The sequence below is a fragment of the Ahaetulla prasina genome, chromosome 6 (assembly GCF_028640845.1).
Source record: "Ahaetulla prasina isolate Xishuangbanna chromosome 6, ASM2864084v1, whole genome shotgun sequence".
NCBI lineage: Eukaryota > Metazoa > Chordata > Lepidosauria > Squamata > Colubridae > Ahaetulla > Ahaetulla prasina.
The window spans coordinates 24,423,076-24,443,530 of record NC_080544.1 but is presented as its reverse complement, the minus strand read 5'-3'; the positions used below and the strand labels follow the sequence as shown (position 1 = coordinate 24,443,530).

Sequence of the window (20,455 nt, the reverse complement as noted above, 5' to 3'; positions counted from 1 at the left end):
GGTGACCAAGGCCTGGCAAATGAATGCTAATCCTGTTAGTTCATACCAAGAGTATCTCCTGCCAGATTGTAAGAAGAAAGGAACTGATCAGGAGTCAAATTCAGCAGATTCTGACAGGTTCTGGAGAACCGTTAGTGGAAATTTTGAGTAGTTTGGAGAACCGGCAAATACCACCTCTGATTGGTCCCAGAGGGGTGGGAATGGAGATTTTGCAATATCCTTCCCCTGCCACGCCCGCCAAGCTACACCATGCCCACCAAGCCACACCCACAGAACCGGTAGTAAAAAAATTTGAATTCCACCACTGGAGCTGATGAACTAGCACCCTGGGTGAGCAGAAATTATAGCACCGATAGCAAGGAGGCTTAAAAGTCTTTTAGATTTCTAGGTGTTGTGATGTGTTGTTGAAGGAATCATGTGAGACCTTCACTGAAAACCCATCAATGAAATACAAAATATATTTTGTTTTTCATATTCCCTCAAGGGTTCCCATGGCAATTTGTTGCCTTTGATGTGTGGTTTACTTAGAGAACCTACGTGTAGTATGGATTTAAGCAAGTTTTTTTTTAAAATAGTCACATTGACAAGGTTATAACTAAAGCACTCATATCAGATAATTGTTGTGCTTTATTTAAGGAGTGTTTGTACTGCTTTGAAACAAAAGTTTTCATTGCGACTGCAGATTAAGCAACACTTAGAAGAACATCACTCTCTTCAGCTGAATTGGATGTCTCCCTACTTGGCATTTAAAGAATATTTACAGATTATCTTTGTGAAGAGATAAACTGTTTCAAGAGCAGACCTTTCTTCTGAGAACTAACATCTACAATCTTTCCAAAGAAATACCAGACCCAATTCAGAAATGGGCACATTGGAGTTTTTCCAGAACCAGCCAACAAGACATAATATTTGGACCATCAAGTTATCTGATTTTGTTCAGGAGCAGCTATGAATGAGAGATTTATGCAGTGGGAACATTGAGTAGTGTTCTTGTTGGAAGAAATATCCATCTGGTTCAGTTCCAAGCCTGGAGAAAGACACTGGAAACGTGGAGGCTGCTTGAACAGATGGTTTAATGATGAAGCAGAACCACATGGGTTCTGGGTAGCTGACCACATGGAGTTGAGAGTGAGGGGTTTTTTTATCTTCTCTTGGGCTCTGCACTTGAGCTTCCTGTTCCTGTGCAAGAACATGGATTCTATTGGCTGTTGTCAGACTCCCAATAGGGCCATGTAAGGGTCATGTTTGTCTGAGCTAAGTTTGGTTGAAGTTTTGACTGCTGATGCAATTAAGGGGCGTTGGGCAATTCCCGTTGTAGCTTAGTGCTAATCCTAACCTTTGTTCAGACCTTGCTGCAGGGAATTTCAGAATATCCTGTCTTGAACGAATTTCTGCCTGCAGCATTTTCTTTGCCTATGAATTCAGCTATTTATCTCTTTATCTCTAAAGTGCTGACATCTGCTGAGGGCTATTAGGAAAGGTGGGGGCTGCTTTCTGTCTCCAAGAGCATGTTTCTCCATTACTCCTTTAGGAAAATATAATATTCTGCCTTTTTTAATGTTTCTCAAAATGTTTCATTCTTCTAGGAGAGGGGTGGGTGCTAACTTTCTACATTCTCCTTACCCAAGGTGTAATTTAGTAAGTGCACAGTCCCATATAAAGGAATCACAAATCGAATGTACTTACAAAATTTATCAGAGTTAAATTTAAGCTTGTTGCCTGCCATTGCAAGTTACACATATACATGGGCTGAGCTGGTTATATTTTCTTATGTAGGCATGCTAATGAATTAAATTTATAGTCCCAAATCATGTATATGCTCATATGTGCAGGTTACGTTGGTCATTTCAGTCGAAGCTTGTTTTTGACCATCACAATCTTTCCCAGCATGGAAAATTGTCCAGAAAGTCTTGAGTTTGGCTATCCAAGATAAAGACAAGATGAGAAACCCCTCAAAACAATTTTTTTCACTGGATCATCTTCGCGTAGTTCTGAGAGTGCAATTCAGGGGTAAAATGCTCCCAGTTTAGACCGGATTGCGCAATCCAGTAGCGATGGGGGCGGGTAGTTCGGAGAACTGGTAGCAAAAATCCCTTCCCCCGACACCGTCCACGCCTCGCTGTTCCTCTTCTCTGTCCCTGAAGCTCTGGGTGGTGATATAGCTGCAAACGGCCTTAAATGACTGCCGCGCGCTTCAAAGGGCCGCACTACTGCTGATCAGCGCTGTAGGTGCTAGTAGACCGGTGCCTCTGTTTTTAAAGAAGGTACACTGATGCCTACCAAAAAAAGGCAATTAGTAGACCGGTGCCTCTATTTTTAAAGAAGGTACACTGATGCCTACCAAAACAAGGCAATTAGTAGACCGGTGCCTCTATTTTTAAAGAAGGTAGACCGGTGTGCTTCCAAGTTTTGTATACTTTATTATTTTTATTATTTATTATTATTGGCCATGCCCATTCAGTCACCTGACCACCAAGCCACGCCCACCAATTAAGACACGCCCACAGAACCGGTAGGGAAAATTTTTAGATTTCACCCCTGGTGCAATTCTATAGTTTCTCCACAAGAGATATAAATACTGTTAGAACTCCAGAAGCTCTGCTTTGTGTGAAAGGATGAAGATGATGGTTGTCCTCTTCATCAGAGTAGATAGAAGAAAAATGATATATTTGTTGTGGTTGGAGAAAACAACAGAAACTATTGTTTTGCACCCAAGACTCTCACAACATGTTCTGGTCTTGAGCACAATAACGTCTGGGGTAAAAGAGGACAAATCTTAGTCTTAGGACTTCCTTACATTTCAGAAATATGTTGGTCTTTCAAACAATTCACCGAAAATGTTTACAAACACTTGTTTAGACTATTTGAAGTGGTGCTGTAGATGCTGGTCTTTGCTTTGAAAAAAGCAGACAGGATACCTATTGTGACAGTTAAGTACAGTATTTAAGGGTATAATTATTTGCATACTATCTCAAAAGTGAATGTCTTGAATGATACCTTGAACAAGCAAGTTCAGATGTTGCAGGGCTATCCACATGGCATTTTGCATGGGAAGAGAAGGAAGGGATTGGGATCAATTGTTAGGTGAAGAGCTTCCAGGAGTGTAAATCCACCAACTGTTCTAATAGAGATAAAAGCTAAGCATCCAATATGGCTTTTATCATTTATGCTGCATTTTCTTCTATATTGGGCAAAGCCTCAGAAGTGTTTAAAACTAGCTGCCTTTGCACTTGTTGGACTAATAAAAGGCAGGCAGAACAGCACCACGTGTTTGTTTATTCATTTATTGAGTCTGTCAACTGCACCTCTATAACTGTCTGGTTTGGTTCTGCAACCCAACAAGACAGACTCAGACTTCACAGGATAATTAGAACTGCAGAAAAAACAATGGCTACCAACCTGCCTTCCATTGAGGACCTATATACTGCAAGAGTCAAAAAGAGGGCTGTGAAAATATTTATAGACCTCTCTCACATCCTGGACATAAACTGTTTAAACTCCTACCCTCAAAACGATGCTACAAAGCACTGCACACCAGAACAACTAGACACAAGAACAGTTTCTTCCCGAACGCCATCACTCTGTTAAACAACTAATTCCCTCAACACTGTCAAACTATTACTAAATCTGCAGTAGTATTAATCTTCTCATCGTTCCTATCACCCATCTCCTCCCATTTATGGCTGTGTGACTGTAACCTTGTTGCTGGTATCCTTATGATTTATACTGACTGTTTTCTAATATGATTTGATTGCTTATTTGTACCCTATGACTATCATTAAGTGTTGTACCTTAGAATTCTTGATGAATGTATCTTTTCTTTTATGTACACTGAGAGCATATGCACCAAGACAAATTCCTTGTTTGTCCAATCACACTTGGCCAATAAAAAAAATCTAATCTATTCTATTCTATTCTATTCTATTCTATTCTATTCTATTCTATTCTATTCTATTCATTCACAATTTAACCCCACTTTCATTAAAAAAAATAATCTGCTATGGGCATTAGTTTTTCCTTACTTGCTTGCCTGGATTTTATGGCCAGAGAGTTTCAATCTCTAAATATGAACTACCAGAAAGTAAGCAAATGCTTGTCTTAGTAGCTTAAGCAGCCTGCTGAAGCTGGAAACTTTGAAATTTTCAGAAATGGGAAATATTTCTGTGTATGTAAGTATGTATTTATATTTTCAATCAATCAGAATAGAGCTGGGAAGGAGGTCTTCCAGTCTAATACCCTGCTCAAACAGGAGACTCTATACCATTTCAGATAGGTGGTTATCCAGTCTTTTCTTAAAAATCTCCAGTGATGAAGCCCCTACAACTTCTGAAGGCAAGCTGTTCCATTGATTAATTGTCTTCACTGTTAGGACCTTTCTCCTTAATTCCAGGTTGCTTCTCTCCTTGCTTAGTTTCCATCCATTGTTTCTTGTCTTGCCTTCAGGTGCTTTGGAAAATAAGTTGACCCCGTCTTCTTTGTGGCCCCAAATACTGGAATACTGCTAACATATCACCCCTAGTCCTTCTTTTCTCTCTACTGGCCATACCCAATTCCTGCAACCATTCTTCATATGTTTTTGTCTCCAGGCCCTTAATCATCTATTTATGCATATTTATTCACTATGTATGGTTGCCTATTTCACCTAAGTGGCTCTGGGCAGCTCGCGACAGAAAAAAAGTGATCAATAAAAAACCAATGTAGAAGCATATAAAAACTATCTGCGATTAATTTAAAAAACACAAATACGATCAGCAGCAAAATTCATCCTAGATCAGCTCCGTGAAGCAGTTGTAAGATCATTGTCAGAATTCCAAGCACAGTGGCACAGCCCTGTGCTGGTATTGCTTATGTATTACATTCCTAACAGTTGTGTTTACAAATGAAAGGATAAAGCTCTTTACACATTGTTTGTCTACACGAAGCAGCTACTAGCGGTTCCTGCCACCTTAATCTGATTAGAGGGGGTGGGAGGGAAACCTTCTTGTGATACTCTTGAAGAGAAAATTGTAACTGGTACTTTTTAGTACTAATTAAGTTGCCTGATTATTTACTGTACAGTGGTCGAGACATTCGTGCTGGGCTATCTGGAGTCCTATCAGAACCTGGGGAAATATCCAAGTAGGTAGATTTTTTTTTTATTACTGCCTTGCCATTTATTGCACCTAGACTAGCTTTCTGTGGATCAGTTTTTCTCAACTTTGGCAACGTAAAAAATGGATGAAGTCTCATTCGTCATCTTCAGGCTGGTGTTTACAGCTTCGTGCTTTAGAAGCACGAAGCTGTAAACACCAGCCTGAAGATGATGAATGAGACTTCGTCGAAACGTGCAATAAATGGCAAGGCAGTAATAAAAAAACCATATATAGTTTTTGAAACACAAGATCAGCTTTATTACAAAGTTAAAACATTGATTCTATAGGGAAATTCCTTTGGTTTGTCACCATTATGCTGTGTTGCTAATTGTTGAGTGTTTTTATATTTTGTTATAGTTACACAGTGTCTCTAAAAATGTTTAGATTAGTTTCTCTCTGGAGGACTTTTGTGGTGTTCACTATTGTCAGACATTTCACGTAAATAAGACACTGTTTCACAGTGTTACCTTCTTTTTTGTTTTAATGGAGACACACTATGGTATTCCACATTTGCTAAGCATGGGTTTTGTGGTTTCAGTTTGTCATGTGCAGCTAAGCTATCCAGTTACTGAGGATAGAAACAAGCAATGTGCACTTAAGGCAGGGGTACTATTCAGCAGGTTCTGGAGAACCTGTGGCAGAAATTTTGAGTAGTTCAGAGAACTGGCAAATACCACCTCCGGCTGGCCCCAGAGTGGGGTGGGAATGGAGATTTTGCAATATCCTTCCCCCTGGGGTGGGGCGGGAATGAGGATTTTGCAGTATCCTTCCCCTGGTGTGGGGTGGGAATGGAGATTTTGCAGTATCCTTCCCCTACCACGCCTACCAAGCCACACCACGCCCAGCAAGCCACGTCCACAGAACCGGTAGTAAAGAAGCTGAATTCCACCACTGACTTAAGGAATATGTTCTGTTGTCTTGCAAATGAAATTTTAGTTTCTTAATGAGTGCTGTGTTTATCTGAGATAATTAATTACCCAGCATTTCTTATTTTTTATTCATCTTGTATAGGCATTAACTTATTATGCAAATTAAACACTTATCTGTTAAATATGTTTTACCCATTGTTTGCCATCAGTCACATTGCCTCTGTTCCCACATTATGAATAACCAAAGACATTTGGATCTTCTTTATGTACGAACTTTGCAGAACCTCTCTATGACTTCATTTTAATCACAGATGAACAAGAAGGGACAATTAATCCTTCAGCAAGTAGCTCACACAATATGGGGAAAGTGAATTATTGTAGCTGGGGTATCTTTCTTTTGGCCCAAATGAAATTGCGTCTGCTTGAGGCTAATCCTAATGTACTCTAGATCAGGGGTGTCAAACTCATGGTGTCACGGCATCACATGACGTATCAGGACTTTCCCCCCCCTTCACTAAACTGGGTGTGGGCATGGCCAGCACGTGACGCATCTGGCCCGTGGGGCGGAAGTTTGACAGCCCTGCTCTAGATTAATAGGATTGATTAACTTAGTTTTGGAGTTTGCATGTCGTGCTTATCTTCTTTCCCTTATAACTCAGATAAATACATTGTGAGAAAAGGCCGTTCTGGGAAATGTCTATTCTCATCCTGGTAGGGGAATTCTGGGAGTTGCTGGGAGTCCATGGAGTGGGGAGGGAATGGAGATTTTACAGTATCCTTCCCCTGCCACGCCCACCAAGCCACGCCCACCAAACCATGCCACACCCACCAAGCCACACCCACAGAACTGGTAGTAAAAAAAATTGAAACCCACCACTGGGCCGGTTGCTGGCATGCCGCGGACTGATGCCAGTACATGGAGCAGAGTTTGAGGACCCCTGCTTTCTGGTTCTTGCACATCCAATTATAGCAGCAGGTTTTAGTTGACAATACATAGTCTCTTAAATTTCTTCCTGTTTGGGTTGTCAAATGGGGCAACTGTGGACTAAATTCCCTTAGGGAAGAATTTAATCTGGGGTATTCATCAATCAAGCTTTTGACAAAGTTGAATCTTCCTCTGCCGTCAATGAAAAGCTGAACTAAATGTAACATCCTCTCATTATTAAGAACAACTGTGGGGTGATGGGGGTTCAATAAAGACTGATCCAGGATAAACAATTACTCTTCCTTCCAAGGTATTCTTCCAGTCAGCTCTTCTTTTGTGCCAGATATTTGTTTAAACAGCCTGAGGCATAAAAAGACCTTGGAAACAAGGGGAGTAGAAAGCAAGGAAGCCTTTAATTGTCTGGTAGTGATAGAATTGGGGAATGTCCAAAAAAAGAAAAAGCATTTATGGGAGAAGTAGATTCTGAAAGTTTATTCCTGTGTTCTCATTCTCTCATACTGAATATTGTAGCATTTGTGTACTTCTACATCAGTATGATGTAAATGTTGGGAAATGTAGTTTATTAAATGTAGCTTTGGAAACTACCTTGGAGTTGTGAGAGGAAAACATCTGAAGATATTTTCATATTGAAAATGCAGTTAATGCACTTTGAATACAGTTGCACTTATCTATATTCTTTTTTTTAAAAAAACCTGAAACTCTTTGATTTAACCTTTTGAATATTTGTCCTTACTTGCTGCTTGAAACTTACTTATAATTACTTGTTTTAACTCTCCCTCAGGAAATGTACATCTAGGGTGAATAAGTGAGATACTTTGCAAACATAGAGATTGACACAGCAATACAATCTGTTCATCGTTATTTGATTAGTGAAAATCAAACTTTGTGCATGCCTTGATGTGCAGAAAATGCAACATATTTTTGTAACGTGTCTACATTGGGTCTGATCAGAGATAACGGATGAGGGATAATGGATTTTCAGAGCAGGTAATGCCATTTACGTCAATAGCCTCCCATCGACCTGTGTGCTCCCACAGGGAGGGTCTCCTCGGGGTGCCGTCAGCTAAACAATGTCGGCTGGCGGCCCCCAGGGGAAGAGCCTTCTCTGTGGGGGCACCTACCCTATGGAACGAACTGCCTCTGGGGCTATGCCTTCTTCCCGACCTCCGGGCCTTTAAGCGCGAGCTCAAGACTTTTTTGTTTCACCGAGCAGGGTTGGCCTAAGGGTAATTTTTAATGGGTGGTTTTATTACTTGTTATTTTAATATTCGGCCTATGGATTCAGATTTTTAAATTTCAAATATTGTGTTTTAATTTTTGTATATGTCTTTTTAACTTGGCTGTAAACCGCCCTGAGTCTTCGGAGAAGGGCGGTATAGAAATGTAAATAATAAATAAATAAATAAATAATTTGTGTGAAGAATTAATAGTGTACCTTTCTATTCCAATATTTGAATATGTGTGGATTTTACTACAGTAACTTCATATCTGCTAGTCAGATGAAGACTTTTGATTAAGGAATCACAAATGGAATAACTTTTCTTATGATCTTAGTCCTTGATTAAGTTGTTGTGCTTTTAGTTTGATAGATAGATAGATAGATAGATAGATAGATAGATAGATAGATAGATAGATAGATAGATAGATAGATAGATAGATAGCCTGGAATGCACTATCTGATTCTGTGGTTTCTTCCCCAAATCCCCAAAACTTTTACCTTAGACTGTCTGCTGTAGACCTCACCCCATTCCTAAGCGGTCTGTAAGGGGCATGCATAAGTGCACCAGCGTGCCTACCATCCCTGTCCTAATGTTTTCTTTTGTTCATACCCTTTACATGTGTTTATAATTATGTTTATACTTGTATCTGTCATAAAATACATGCTTGACGAAAATAAATAAATAAAATAAAGTATGCTCATGAGATTTTTAGAAGAATGAATGGATGTCAATAACCTAGAATTCTACATCCATTAATTTTTCACAGTATTCCAATGTGGAATTACAATTGAAAGAATTAAAAGAGATTTCTATTTTTTTAAATAAATCCCACTTAAGAAGTTTAAAAGTGTGGAATGCACAGCATGGCATAAAGCAGTGTTTTTATAACTTTAAGAATTCATCGTTCTGGGAGTTGAAGTCCCCACATCTTAAAGTTGCCAAGCTACCTTAAAAGATAATGATGCTTTTATTTTACAAAATCTTTTCCTATGAAATATTGGCCTTTTAAAAAGTCATAGAGCACTTCCTTGTTACCTGCAGTTCCTCACTTGTTCCTGGGGCTCTGCAAAGCATTTTAAATGTTTTGGTTAAAATTGGGTACCTCTTAAAGCATTGAAAAAGGGAGGTGATGGCTCAGTGGCTAAGATGCTGAGCTTGTCGATCGAAAGGTCGGTAGTTCAGCAGTTTGAATCCCTAGTGCTGCATAACGGGGTGAGCTCCTGTTGGCTTCTGCCAACCTAGCAGTTTGAAAGGATGTAAAAAATGCAAGTAGAAAAATAGGGACCACTTTTGGTGGGAAGGTAACAGCGTTCCATGCACCTTTAGTGTTTAATCATGCCGGCCACATGAACACGGAGATATTTTTGGACAGTGCTGGCTCTTCGGCTTTGAAATGGAGATGAGCACCACATCCTAGAGATGAGCACCGCCCCCTAGAGGCAGGAACGACTAGCACATATGTGTGAGGAGAACCTTTACATTTACCTTTAAAGCGTTGAGGCAGTTGCATCTTCCAGAAAGCTCAGCAAAATTGATCTAAATTGCTTCTCCAGATTGTCTTTGTATCTACTTTTGGGAGTTCTCCCTAAGTGTACAGAAAAAACTACCTCTGGGGCTGATGGTGAAGTCAAGCATATCAATTCATGTGAAGATCATGAAGTGATGAAGTTTGTGAGGTTGCTCATGTCAAGCTTGCCAGAAAAGTCTGCCAGAAAATCCGGCTCCCTCAATGCTTCCAGGAAGTGAACTTGATTTGTGTCAGTGCACTTTGAATGCTGATAACTTACAAGTTTCAACAGTGAGATTACTTTTCCCTTCCTGCAAGTAAATCCATAATGATTCGCAGAGGAGGACATATAACAGCTCATCTCTTTCAGTTCTTACTCAGCTTTTCCTTTCACCGCAAATTTGACTTTGTGACATGTGTAACTGTCTTTCCAGTTATCTGCACAATGAAAGGCATAAGGGTCCCTTGAAGAGACAAATATTTTTTTCTCTACTTTCTCTTTACCTCCAGCTGAATTCAAAGCAGATGCATCCACAAGCAACCAGTTAATCTGCTCCAAAGTATGAAAAGAGAAGGAAAGGGGTTCATTTAGCAATGCTGCTACTGCTCAGCAGCTGATCTTTGTTCGCTTAGCTTAGGATGTGGAATAACAGAGTTGGAAGAGACCTTGGAGATCTTCTAGTCTAGTCCAACCCCCTGCTCAGGCAGGAAACCCTATACCCGTGATGGCGAACCTATGGCACGCGTGTCACAGGTGGCACGTGGAACCATATCGGTGGACGCATGAGCGTTGTCCTAGCTTAGCTCCGGTGCACATGCACGCGCTGGCCAGTTGATTTTCGGGCCTTCTGGGCCCACCGGAAGTCATGGAAACAGGGGCTCCGGGTGGGTGGGGAAGGCCATTTTTGCCGTCCCCAGGCTCCAAGAAAGCCTCTAGAGCCTAAGGAGGGCGAAAAATGGGCCTATTGGGCCCATCGTGCCATCGCGTGCAAAAAGTGGGGGGGAACATGGGGCGGCTGTCGCGTGTGCAGTGTGGGGGTGGGGCGCATTGAATTTTGGGTGTGTGCATGACACCCCCCGCGCTCCCCCCGCTTTTGGCACGCAACAACAAAAAGGTTAGCCATCACTACCCTATACCATTTCAGACAAATAGTTGTCAAATCTCTCCAGTGTTGGAGCACCCACAACTTCTAGAGGGAAGTCATTTTACTGATTAATCGTTCTGTCAGGAAATTTTGCCTTATGACAGCTGCAGTATCCCAGGTCCTGCTGAACTTTTCAAGATTAGCTTAAGTGGATTAGATGATGCTTCAAAGGTTTCTCATAGACATTACTGATCTGCTTCAAACTCCCCTAAGAATCCTCCTTTTTGTTACTCATGATCTAACAAGAGTTCTCACAGAAAAATCCGAGATGCAGATGTGTTTTTTGCAGATGTGAACTTTTTCCCTTTTGCTGGCTAAGTTCCATTCACATTTTGACCATTTCATTTGCAAAATTCTTGCAGGAAGTTCATGGCTAATGAACTCCCCATAAGGAATCCGAATGGACTAAATTCGTTCTGGTGATATGTCACCTGTTTCTCTCTCTCCCAATTTGTACATTTTATTTATCAAAGGCTGATCTGTTTATTGTAAAGAAAAAAGGTTTCCTTAGCACCTGACAAAATAGGAGAGAAGAAATGTTAGTAATCTCCAATAACATTTTGAAAAACAAACATATTTATACATGTGGTGTTGCGCTTTGAATGTTTTGTGTAAACTGTTGCTATGTCATTAGATGTTTCAATAGATGAGAGAAGAAGAAAAAAGCTGTTTGTTCAGTTAATGACCTGCCAAATAAAAAAAAATACAGGAATAAAAGAATAATACAGGAAGCAGTTCTGAAGTGAGAGAGATCCCTCATAGTTGAAAATTCAGCTGCTGATCTAAATTGATAGTTATGTGTGATTTAGTTGTTAACATTGTTCTGAGACTTTCTTTTGCAGGATTGTAGAAATGTTTATCTAATTAAACAAGTTAATTAAGATGGTGGGGGTTGTGCTAGCATTTCAGAGTTAAATGTCTATGGAGATTCTCAGCCATCCAGTTCATAGTTGTCTGAAAGATGCTTTTTCAAAAGGCAACTAGACTCTTTTTTCCCTGAGGAAGAAGAAGATGTTTCATTTCTCATCCAGGAAGCGTCATCAATTCTGACTGGATGCAGTGGTGGGATTCCAAATCTTTTCTTAGCGGTTCTATGAGAGCGTGCTTTGAGGGCACGCACAGTACTCAAAGACCGCCCTTGGTGTTAGCGCTGGTGAGTTAAGCTGTTGTTTAGCTCAGCTGAGGCGTGGCAATCTGCTCTGCTGTGCAAATCAGCTGAACTAAAAAACAAGGGAATATAGGATAGGGAACGGCAGGGGTAAGAGTGCGGGGCCAGCCAGAGGTGTTATTTGCCGGTTCTCCAAACTACTCAAAATTTCCGCTACTGGTTCGCCCGAACCAATCTGAATTGGCTGAATACCATCTCTGACTGGATGGTGTGTGTGTGTGTGTGTGTGTGTGTGTGTGTGTGTGGAACTAGAAGGATCATATTTTTTGCAGTCATCTGGTCGTTAATACTCTTTCTGAGAGTTGTTGAGGCCACTTGGAGGTTTATCTGTGCCCTCAGGGTCACCTGAATCAGAATGCAAAAAGGTGATGGGATTTCCTTGGAACTGTTGAAAGAACTGTGTTGTAGAAAGGAGATAGGTGTTGTTGTACTCATCCCCTCTCTTGAGGGAGAGCTATTCAGTCCTAACATAGATGGATTCTTTTATCCCTCTTTCAAATCAGTGATCTCTCTATCCAAAATGTGGACAAAAAAGGCCACTCTTTTGAAGACAGCAAAGCTCACATTTTGGATAGAGGGGATCCTTGCAGTTTTCCTGGCGACGTTTTTGGAAGTGGTTTGCCATTGCCTCCTTCCTAGGGCTGTGAGAGAGTGACTGGCCCAACATCACCCAGCTGGCTTTGTTCTTAAAGCACAAAGGACTAGAGCTCACAGTCTCCCAGTTTCTAACCTGGTGCTAGAACTGATATTGAGAGTAATAATCACAGGGTTAATGTGTGGTCAAATGAGGTGAGGGGAATCTTTCACATCCAAAACTGTTTGCATAAATAATTGTAATTTGTGGGTTTCTTACGTGTTTTCTTTTGCTTTAGGTGAATGAAATTTATCATGATGAATCCCTGGGAGTCCACATAAACATTGTCCTTGTTAGAATGATCATGATGGGATACAGACAGGTAAAATACACACAGTGTCACTCTTGCCCACATATTTAATTTAAATGTTTGCTTATGATTTAGAAAAAAGTGAAGATTTTTTAAAAAGTTTATAGTGGTGAAGGAATAGTGTTTTCTTTTCCCCCTTTCTTCCTCCTGACAGCTGTTGTGACAGCTATTTTTTTAAAGTGATGTAATACAAACATTTCCGCTGCCATAAATAAATGGTACTTGCCCATCATCCTCTAAGTGAAAGGATGCCCAAAAATAAGAAAAAAGGGGAGTGTCGAAGAACTCTTACAAAGAACACAGCCTTAGGTGGGTATGTGTAATCACAGGATACTAAAAATGGAATTAGTCTTCCAAATGCTACCCAGAGTTTTGTTTTGTTTTGTTTTTAAAGGAGATTCTTGCATGAATGTAGCAATGCATATTGGGAAAAGACTGAGCAAACCAAAGACTCTTAAAGGAGCTGAAATATCAAACATCTGTTCTTGGCCACTAAAGGATTCGATGGTGGCCAAAGGTTCTGTTTCATCTGACATATAGACCAGCTTTAGTGGGTTTTTTATTTATATTAGATTTATTATCATCTTCAGTCCCCAAGGTTCTTGGTGGTGATTTGATGTCGTTAGTTGCAAAGTCGTGTCTGACCCATCATGACCCCATGGACAACATTCCTCCAAGCCTTCCTGTCCTCTATCATCCTCTGGAGTCCATTTAAGCTCATGCCGTCTGCTTCAGTGACTCCATCCAGCCACCTCATTCTCTGTCGTCCCCTTCTTCTTTTGCCCTCAATTTTTCCCAGCATTAGGCTCTTCTCCAGTGAGTCCTTGGTGGTGATAAAACATAGGAAATAACTGTAATATGAAATGAAAATAACATATTTTATTTACGGGACCGCCTACTGCCACCGAGTGCCTCCCACCGACCCGTACGCTCTCACAGAGAGGGACTCCTTAGGGTGCCGTCCGCCAGGCAGTGCCAACTGGCGACACCCAGAGCAAGGGCTTTCTCTGTGGGGGCCCCCACCCTCTGGAACGAGCTTCCCCCAGGACTTCGCCAACTTCCTGACCTTCGAACCTTCCGCCGCGAGCTTAAGACACATCTATTTATTTGTGCGGGGCTGGCCTAGAGTTTAGTTTTAAAGTTAGTTTTAAATGGGGTTTTGTATTATTTTAACGATAGTTTTAAATTCGGCCTAATGTAATGAGTTTTTTAAATGTTGTTTTAACTTGTATTTATTCTTATGTTTTATAAGGCTGTGAACTGCCCTGAGTCCTTCGGGAGATCGGGCGGTATAAAAATTTGAATAATAAATAAATAAATAAATAAATAAATATTTCTAGAAGCGTAAAATCCAAAGACTGTGATTGATTTATCCCTCTTAGATGGGGGGAGGGGAGGTGTCTGCAGAGTGGGTGGGTCAAAAAATAATCATGGTGGGCCATAACCATGCAATCCATCATTTGATTGCTTTGTGGTGGCTGCCATTTTGATTTTTGTTGATCCTTCCCTGGGGATATTCCTGCTTCTGGCCTTATGCATTACCATAAGACTTCTGGTACAGCTCTGTTTTCAAATGTTTTTAAAAAGGCAAAAGCTGGGATGGCTTTATTTGAATTTGGAAGCTATTCTTCAACATAAGGGATGCGACAGAGAGGTGGAAACGAGGGACTTAGCAGCAGTCTTTTCTAGGACAAAATTAGGTGGGTTGATTTTGGTTGGAGAAGGCAGCCCTTCAGGTCAAGCCATGCAGAAATGCTGACTCAACCTTGTCTTTTCTTACTCCTTTCAGTCCATCACTTTAATAGAGCGAGGGAACCCCTCTCGAAGCCTGGAGCAGGTGTGTCGCTGGGCTCATTCCCAACAGCGATCAGATCCTGCACATGCTGAATATCACGATCATGCTGTGTTCCTCACCAGGCAAGATTTTGGTCCTGCAGGTATGCAAGGTACTGTATTTACCTCAATCAGATACGTGCAGTTTGGTGGATACCACCAGGAAAGGCCCTTTCATTTGCCCCAGGCCTTGGGAGTAGTGAGTACATAAAAGTTTTAAAGCCAAAGTGGTAACTCCTTACATTCATTCACTTTACTTTCTGAACAACAAACCGGAACCGGCTCACTTTTGCCTTCTTCAAGGACTTTTTCAAATTTTTATTTTCCAGTCTGATCCACAGTTCTGCTATTTCCTGGTGGTTTTCCATCAAGATTCTAAAAGTTTTGCAAAAAGACAATTAAATTTAGGTTTCAATTTAAGAACAGTCTGCAGACATCAGTATATTTTGCCTTCTTGTGATGCTTATACAATTGTGGTTTGTGAAGCAAAAAAGGAGGAAATCGCCTGTTTATACTTGCACCAGTTTTTACCAAAAAGAATCTAACTGTCCTGTGCTGTTGCTTCTGTATATTTAATAATTCCTCCTAACTCCTTTAGAAGTACTCTGAGTTTTCAGGTAGGTGGTAAAAACCAAGTTTTGTAAAATCATAGAATTACAGAGTTTGACAGGAAGACAAGAAACATCTAACCCGACCCATCTGCAAGAAATTTATATAATTTTTATTAGAGTCAGTGTGGTTTGATTAATCATACATTATGTCAGACTAATTCTGTAATTCCAAATAAGAATCTGATGTTGCCTTCCTAACAGATTATAATAATGCATAAGAGCAGGGGGAAAAATATCCCAACAAAAGGAAACTTGAGTTCCGTTCAGTAGCCTCCTAATGCATATTATAGCATCATCAAGAGTTTAGTCTCTTATTATTATTTGGACTGCAGCATTTGTACCATTTCAGATTAGCCCTATTCTATCTGATTATTTTTTTGCAGACCATTCAAGAAGAAAGCCCCCTTTTTAAGCCAATGGATCCTTAAATTGCTGTAAGTCAGTGGGATGGAATAGAAGGTTTTGTCCTGGGGTGAAATGCTCCCGGTTTGGACCGGATTGCCCAATCTGGTAGCGATGGCGGCGAGTGGTTCGGCGAACCGGTGGCAAAACTCCCTCCCCCACTCATGCCCAGCTGAGCTGCACGATCATCAGAGGTTTTTGTTTTTTTTTTCTTTTAAAAGCATTTTTTCTTTGGCCGAAAAAATGCTTTTAAAAGTAAAAAAAAAAACCTCTGATGATCGCGCAGCTCAGCTGGGATCGTCAGAGCCTTTTAAAAGCATTTTTTCTACAACCTCTTCAACCAAAGAGATTGTAAAAAAAAAATCTTTTAAAAGGTTCCTCTGGCAATCCTAGCTGAGTTGCCTGATCATCAGAGGCTTTTAAAAGCATTTTTTTACAACCTCTTCTTTAAAAGTAAAAAAAAAAGTTGAAGTCCACAAGTCTTAAAGGGACCAAGGTTGGAGACCCCTGATGCAGAATGTAGTGCTTGGGATGGTGTATGATACAGTCGTTTATTATATGGAGAAGAATATATATATATATGTATATTTCTTTACCATCTCCTTTCAATTAATTTTGTTAAACTCCAGCCAGCCTTCCACTGCTTACTATCGCTTAGTGTATTGGGTCTGTTGTTGGTTGAGAATTCTGGAAGTGCAGACTTTTCACGGTGCAGATTGTTCATGTACATTGACTTTGTAGAGATTATCTTAATTGCCTTGAGGGAGAAACAGAACAGAGAAGAAATGGCAGTCATATTTTAAAATATATTGCCTGAATGGTGAAGGCTATTAACATTACATCATGGAAAAAATGAGGACTGTAACATGTAACACATTTGCCGTTTTGTTCTTGGAAATGAAAAGCAAGATGATTTAGTAAGAAATTCAGTCTTCTCTACCCTCTTGACAATTCACCAAATCCTTCACCAAAGAAGATATTTGGCAGTCCTTTGGCATATGCCTCTTCCAGGGGTGAAATGCTCCCGGTTCAGACTGGATCACATCGGCCGAAGAGGCTGTAAAAAAATGCTTTTAAAGGCTCCTCTGGCGATCCCAGCTGAGTTGCCTGTTCATCAGAGGCTTTTAAAAGCATTTTTTACAAATGTTTTTAAAAGTAAAAAAAAAGTTGGTCACGCCCACCCAGTCACATTACCCCCCCCAAGCCACACCCACAGAACCGATAGTAACAAATTTTATATTTCACCCTTGGCCACTTCCTTAATGGCATTCATTGTACCTTCTACCAATAGTTATATCGGTAGAAGATACCTTGATGAACGTATCTTTTCTTTTATGTACACTGAGAGCATATGCACCAAGACAAATTTCTTGTGTGTCCAATCACACTTGGCCAATAAAAATTCTATTCTATTCTATTCTATTCTAGTTCTGCCAGCATTTTCCACCTGCTGTTTTCTAGATTTTTCTGCCTCTACAAACATTCAAGATTCAGACCACTGTACCTCAGATCGCCGGGTGCGAATCCCTCTTTGTGAGATGGGGTCATAGATGTCAGATGGGCTTGCTGGTCGCGTACCTGGCTCCTTGCTACGTGACAGCTGCCCTGCCCGAGCTCCTGGAGGTGCTTGCTGGGGTGGCAGTTGAGACCCCCAGACTTTTAGTCGTGGGGGACTTTAACTTGCCATCGTCCGGCTCGTCATCGACGGTAGCTCGGGAGTTCATGGCTTCCATGACGGCCTTGGACCTGACCCAAGTAGTTGATGGCCCTACTCACGTTGGGGGTGGCACTCTGGACTTGATTTTTGTCTCTGGTCAGTGGTTGAGAGATCTGGACTTAAAGGAAATAGTCATTGAACCTTTGTCATGGTCAGATCACTCTCTTCTTCGTCTGGACTTTCTGACCGCCATTCACCACCGCGGGAGGCGGAGCCGACACGTTGGTTCCGTCCCAGGCGCCTGATGGACCCGGAGGGTTCGGACGGAGCTTGGGCCATTTCCTGAGGGTCTGGCACACGGCTCGGCTGAGGAACTTGTTGCGGCCTGGGAGCGGGCGCGGCGGGGGCCTTAGACCGGGTCGTGCCTTTGCGGCCTCTGACCCAGCGCGGGTCCCAACCAGCTCCTTGGTTCTCCGAGGGCTGAGGGGATGAAGCGCGGAGAAGGCGCCTAGAGAGTTCCTGGAGGTCTAGCCGTTCAGAAGCTGATCGGACACTAGTGAAGTCCTATACTAGGGCTTACCTAGTGGCAATGAGGAAGCGGCGTGCTCGCCTCCTCCCTCATTGCATCGGCAGATAACCGCCCAGCCGCCCTGTTTGGGTGACCCGCTCCCTCCTACACCAGGGGAGGCGGGATGACCCGTGCAGGGACGTGCTGAGGAGTTTAACGGTTATCTATCGATAAAATCGTTCAGCCGGGATGGTTTGGACCAAGATTGCGGTGATCTGGTGAGGCGTCTGAGGTGGTCTTGGTGACATTGTATGGGATGAGTTTGACCCTGTCGCTCCGAGGACATGGACAGGTTGTTGGGGAGGCTGAATGCCACCACATGTTTACTGGACCCGTGCCCCTCCTGGTTGGTGCTGGCCACGCAGGAGGTGACACGAGGCTGGCTCCAGGCGATTACGAGCGCTTCTTTGGTGGAGGTGTCTTTCCGGCCGCCTTGAAAGAGGCGGTGGTGAGGCCCTCCTCAAAAGCCTTCCCTGGACCCGGCTGTTTTAGGTAATTATCGTCCGGTCTCCAACCTTCGCGGCGAAGGTTGTAGAATATGGTGGCATATCAGTTTCCCTTGCACCTGGATGAAACTGTCTATCTAGACCCGTTCAGTCCGGTTTCCGACCCGGTTACAGCACGGAGGCGGCTTTGGTCGCGTTGGTGGATGATCTCTGGAGGGCCAGGGATAGGGTTGTTCCTCTGCCCTGGTCCTATTAGACCTCTCAGCGGCTTCGATACCATCGACCATGGTATCCTGCTGCGCGGTTGGGGGTTTGGGAGTGGGAGGCACCGTTTATCGGTGGTTCTCCTCCTATCTCTCCGACCGGTCGCAGTCGGTGTTGACAGGGGCAGAGGTCGGCCCGGGCGCCTCACTTGTGGGGTGCCGCGGGGTCGATTCTCTCGCCTTCTGTTTAACATCTACATGAAGCCGCTGGGTGAGATCATCAGTGGTTTCGGTGTGAAGTACCAGCTGTATGCGGATGACACCCAGCTGTACTTTTCACACGGACCACCCCAGCGAAGCTATCGAGTGCTGTCCCGGTGTCTGGAGGCCGTGCGGGTCTGGATGGGGAGAAACAGGCTCAAGCTCAATCCCTCCAAGACAGAGTGGCTGTGGATGCGGCATCCCGGTACAGTCAGCTAAATCCGGCTGACCATCGGTGGCGAGTCACTGGCCCGATGGAGAGGGTGCGCAACTTAGGCGTCCTCCTGGATGAGCGGCTGTCTCTAGAAGATCATTTGTGGCCGTCTCCAGGAGAGCGTTCTACCAGGTTCGCCTGGTGCGCCAGTTCGCCCTTTCTGGACCGGGAGGCCCTATGCACGGTCACTCACGCCCTCGTGACGTCTCGCCTGGATTACTGCAATGCTCTCTACATGGGGCTCCCCTTGAAGGGCATCCGGAGGCTACAGTTAGTCAGAATGCGGCTGCGGGTGATAGATGGAGCCCTCGTGGCTCCGCATAACACCCATCCTGCGCAGGCTGCACTGGCTACCTGTGGCCTTCGGGTGCGCTTCAAGGTTTTGGTGACCACCTTTAAAGCGCTCCATGGCATAGGGCCGGGTTATCTGGGACCGCCTACTGCGACCAGATACCTCTCACCGACCGTGCGCTCTCACAGGAGGGACTCCTCAGGGTGCCGTCAGCTAGGCAGTGTCGTCTGGCGGCGCCCAGGAAGGGCCTTCTCTGTGGGGCTCCCGCCCTCTGGAACGAGCTCCCCAGGACTCCGTCAACTTCCGGACCTTGAACCTTCCGTCATGAGCTCAAGACACATTTATTCATCTGTGCAGGACTGGCTTAGATTTTAAATTTTATAGGGTTTTAAATTGATTTTAATATTTATATTTATATTTTTAATTATAGGGCATTGGAATAAGTTTTTAAAGATTATTTTAATTTTGTACACTGATGTTTTATATGCCTGTGAACCGCCCTGAGTCCTTTGGGAGATAGGCGGTATATAAATTTAAAATAATTTTAAAATGAAATATTTAACCGGCCAATTTAACTAAAAATAACAAAACCAATTAAAATCAGTACAAAATTTAAAATTTAAAATTTAAAAAACTAAAAAATCTAATCCAGTCCTGCGCACCTGAATAAGTGTGTTTTAAGTTCACGACGGAAGGTTCTAAGGTCCGAGAGTTGGCGAAGTCCTGGGGGGAGCTCGTTCCAGAGGGCGGGAGCCCCCGCAGAGAAGGCCCTTCCCCTGGGTGTCGCCAGACGACACTGCCTAGCTGACGGCACCCTGAGAGTCCCTCTCTGTGAGGCGCGGGTCGGTGAGAGGTATTCGGTAGCAGAAGGCGGTCCCGTAAATAGCCCGGCCCTATGCCATGGAGCGCTTTAAAGGTGATCACCAACACCTTGAAGCGCACCCGGAAGGCCACAGGTAGCCAGTGCAGTCTGCGCAGGATAGGTGTCACCCGGGAGCCACGAGGGGCTCCTTCTATCACCCGCGCAGCCGCATTCT

General features: G+C 42.9%; 1 protein-coding gene across 1 annotated transcript in view; it reads left to right on the top strand.

Annotated features, from left to right (window-relative positions):
* Nucleotides 1–20,455, top strand: part of ADAMTS14 (ADAM metallopeptidase with thrombospondin type 1 motif 14) — a 104,551-nt gene that overhangs the window by 25,372 nt on the left and 58,724 nt on the right. The window contains exons 5-6 of the mRNA XM_058189234.1: nucleotides 12,860–12,943; nucleotides 14,721–14,868. Coding sequence (XP_058045217.1) covers nucleotides 12,860–12,943; nucleotides 14,721–14,868 — 232 coding nt within the window. The remainder of the gene's footprint in view (nucleotides 1–12,859; nucleotides 12,944–14,720; nucleotides 14,869–20,455) is intronic.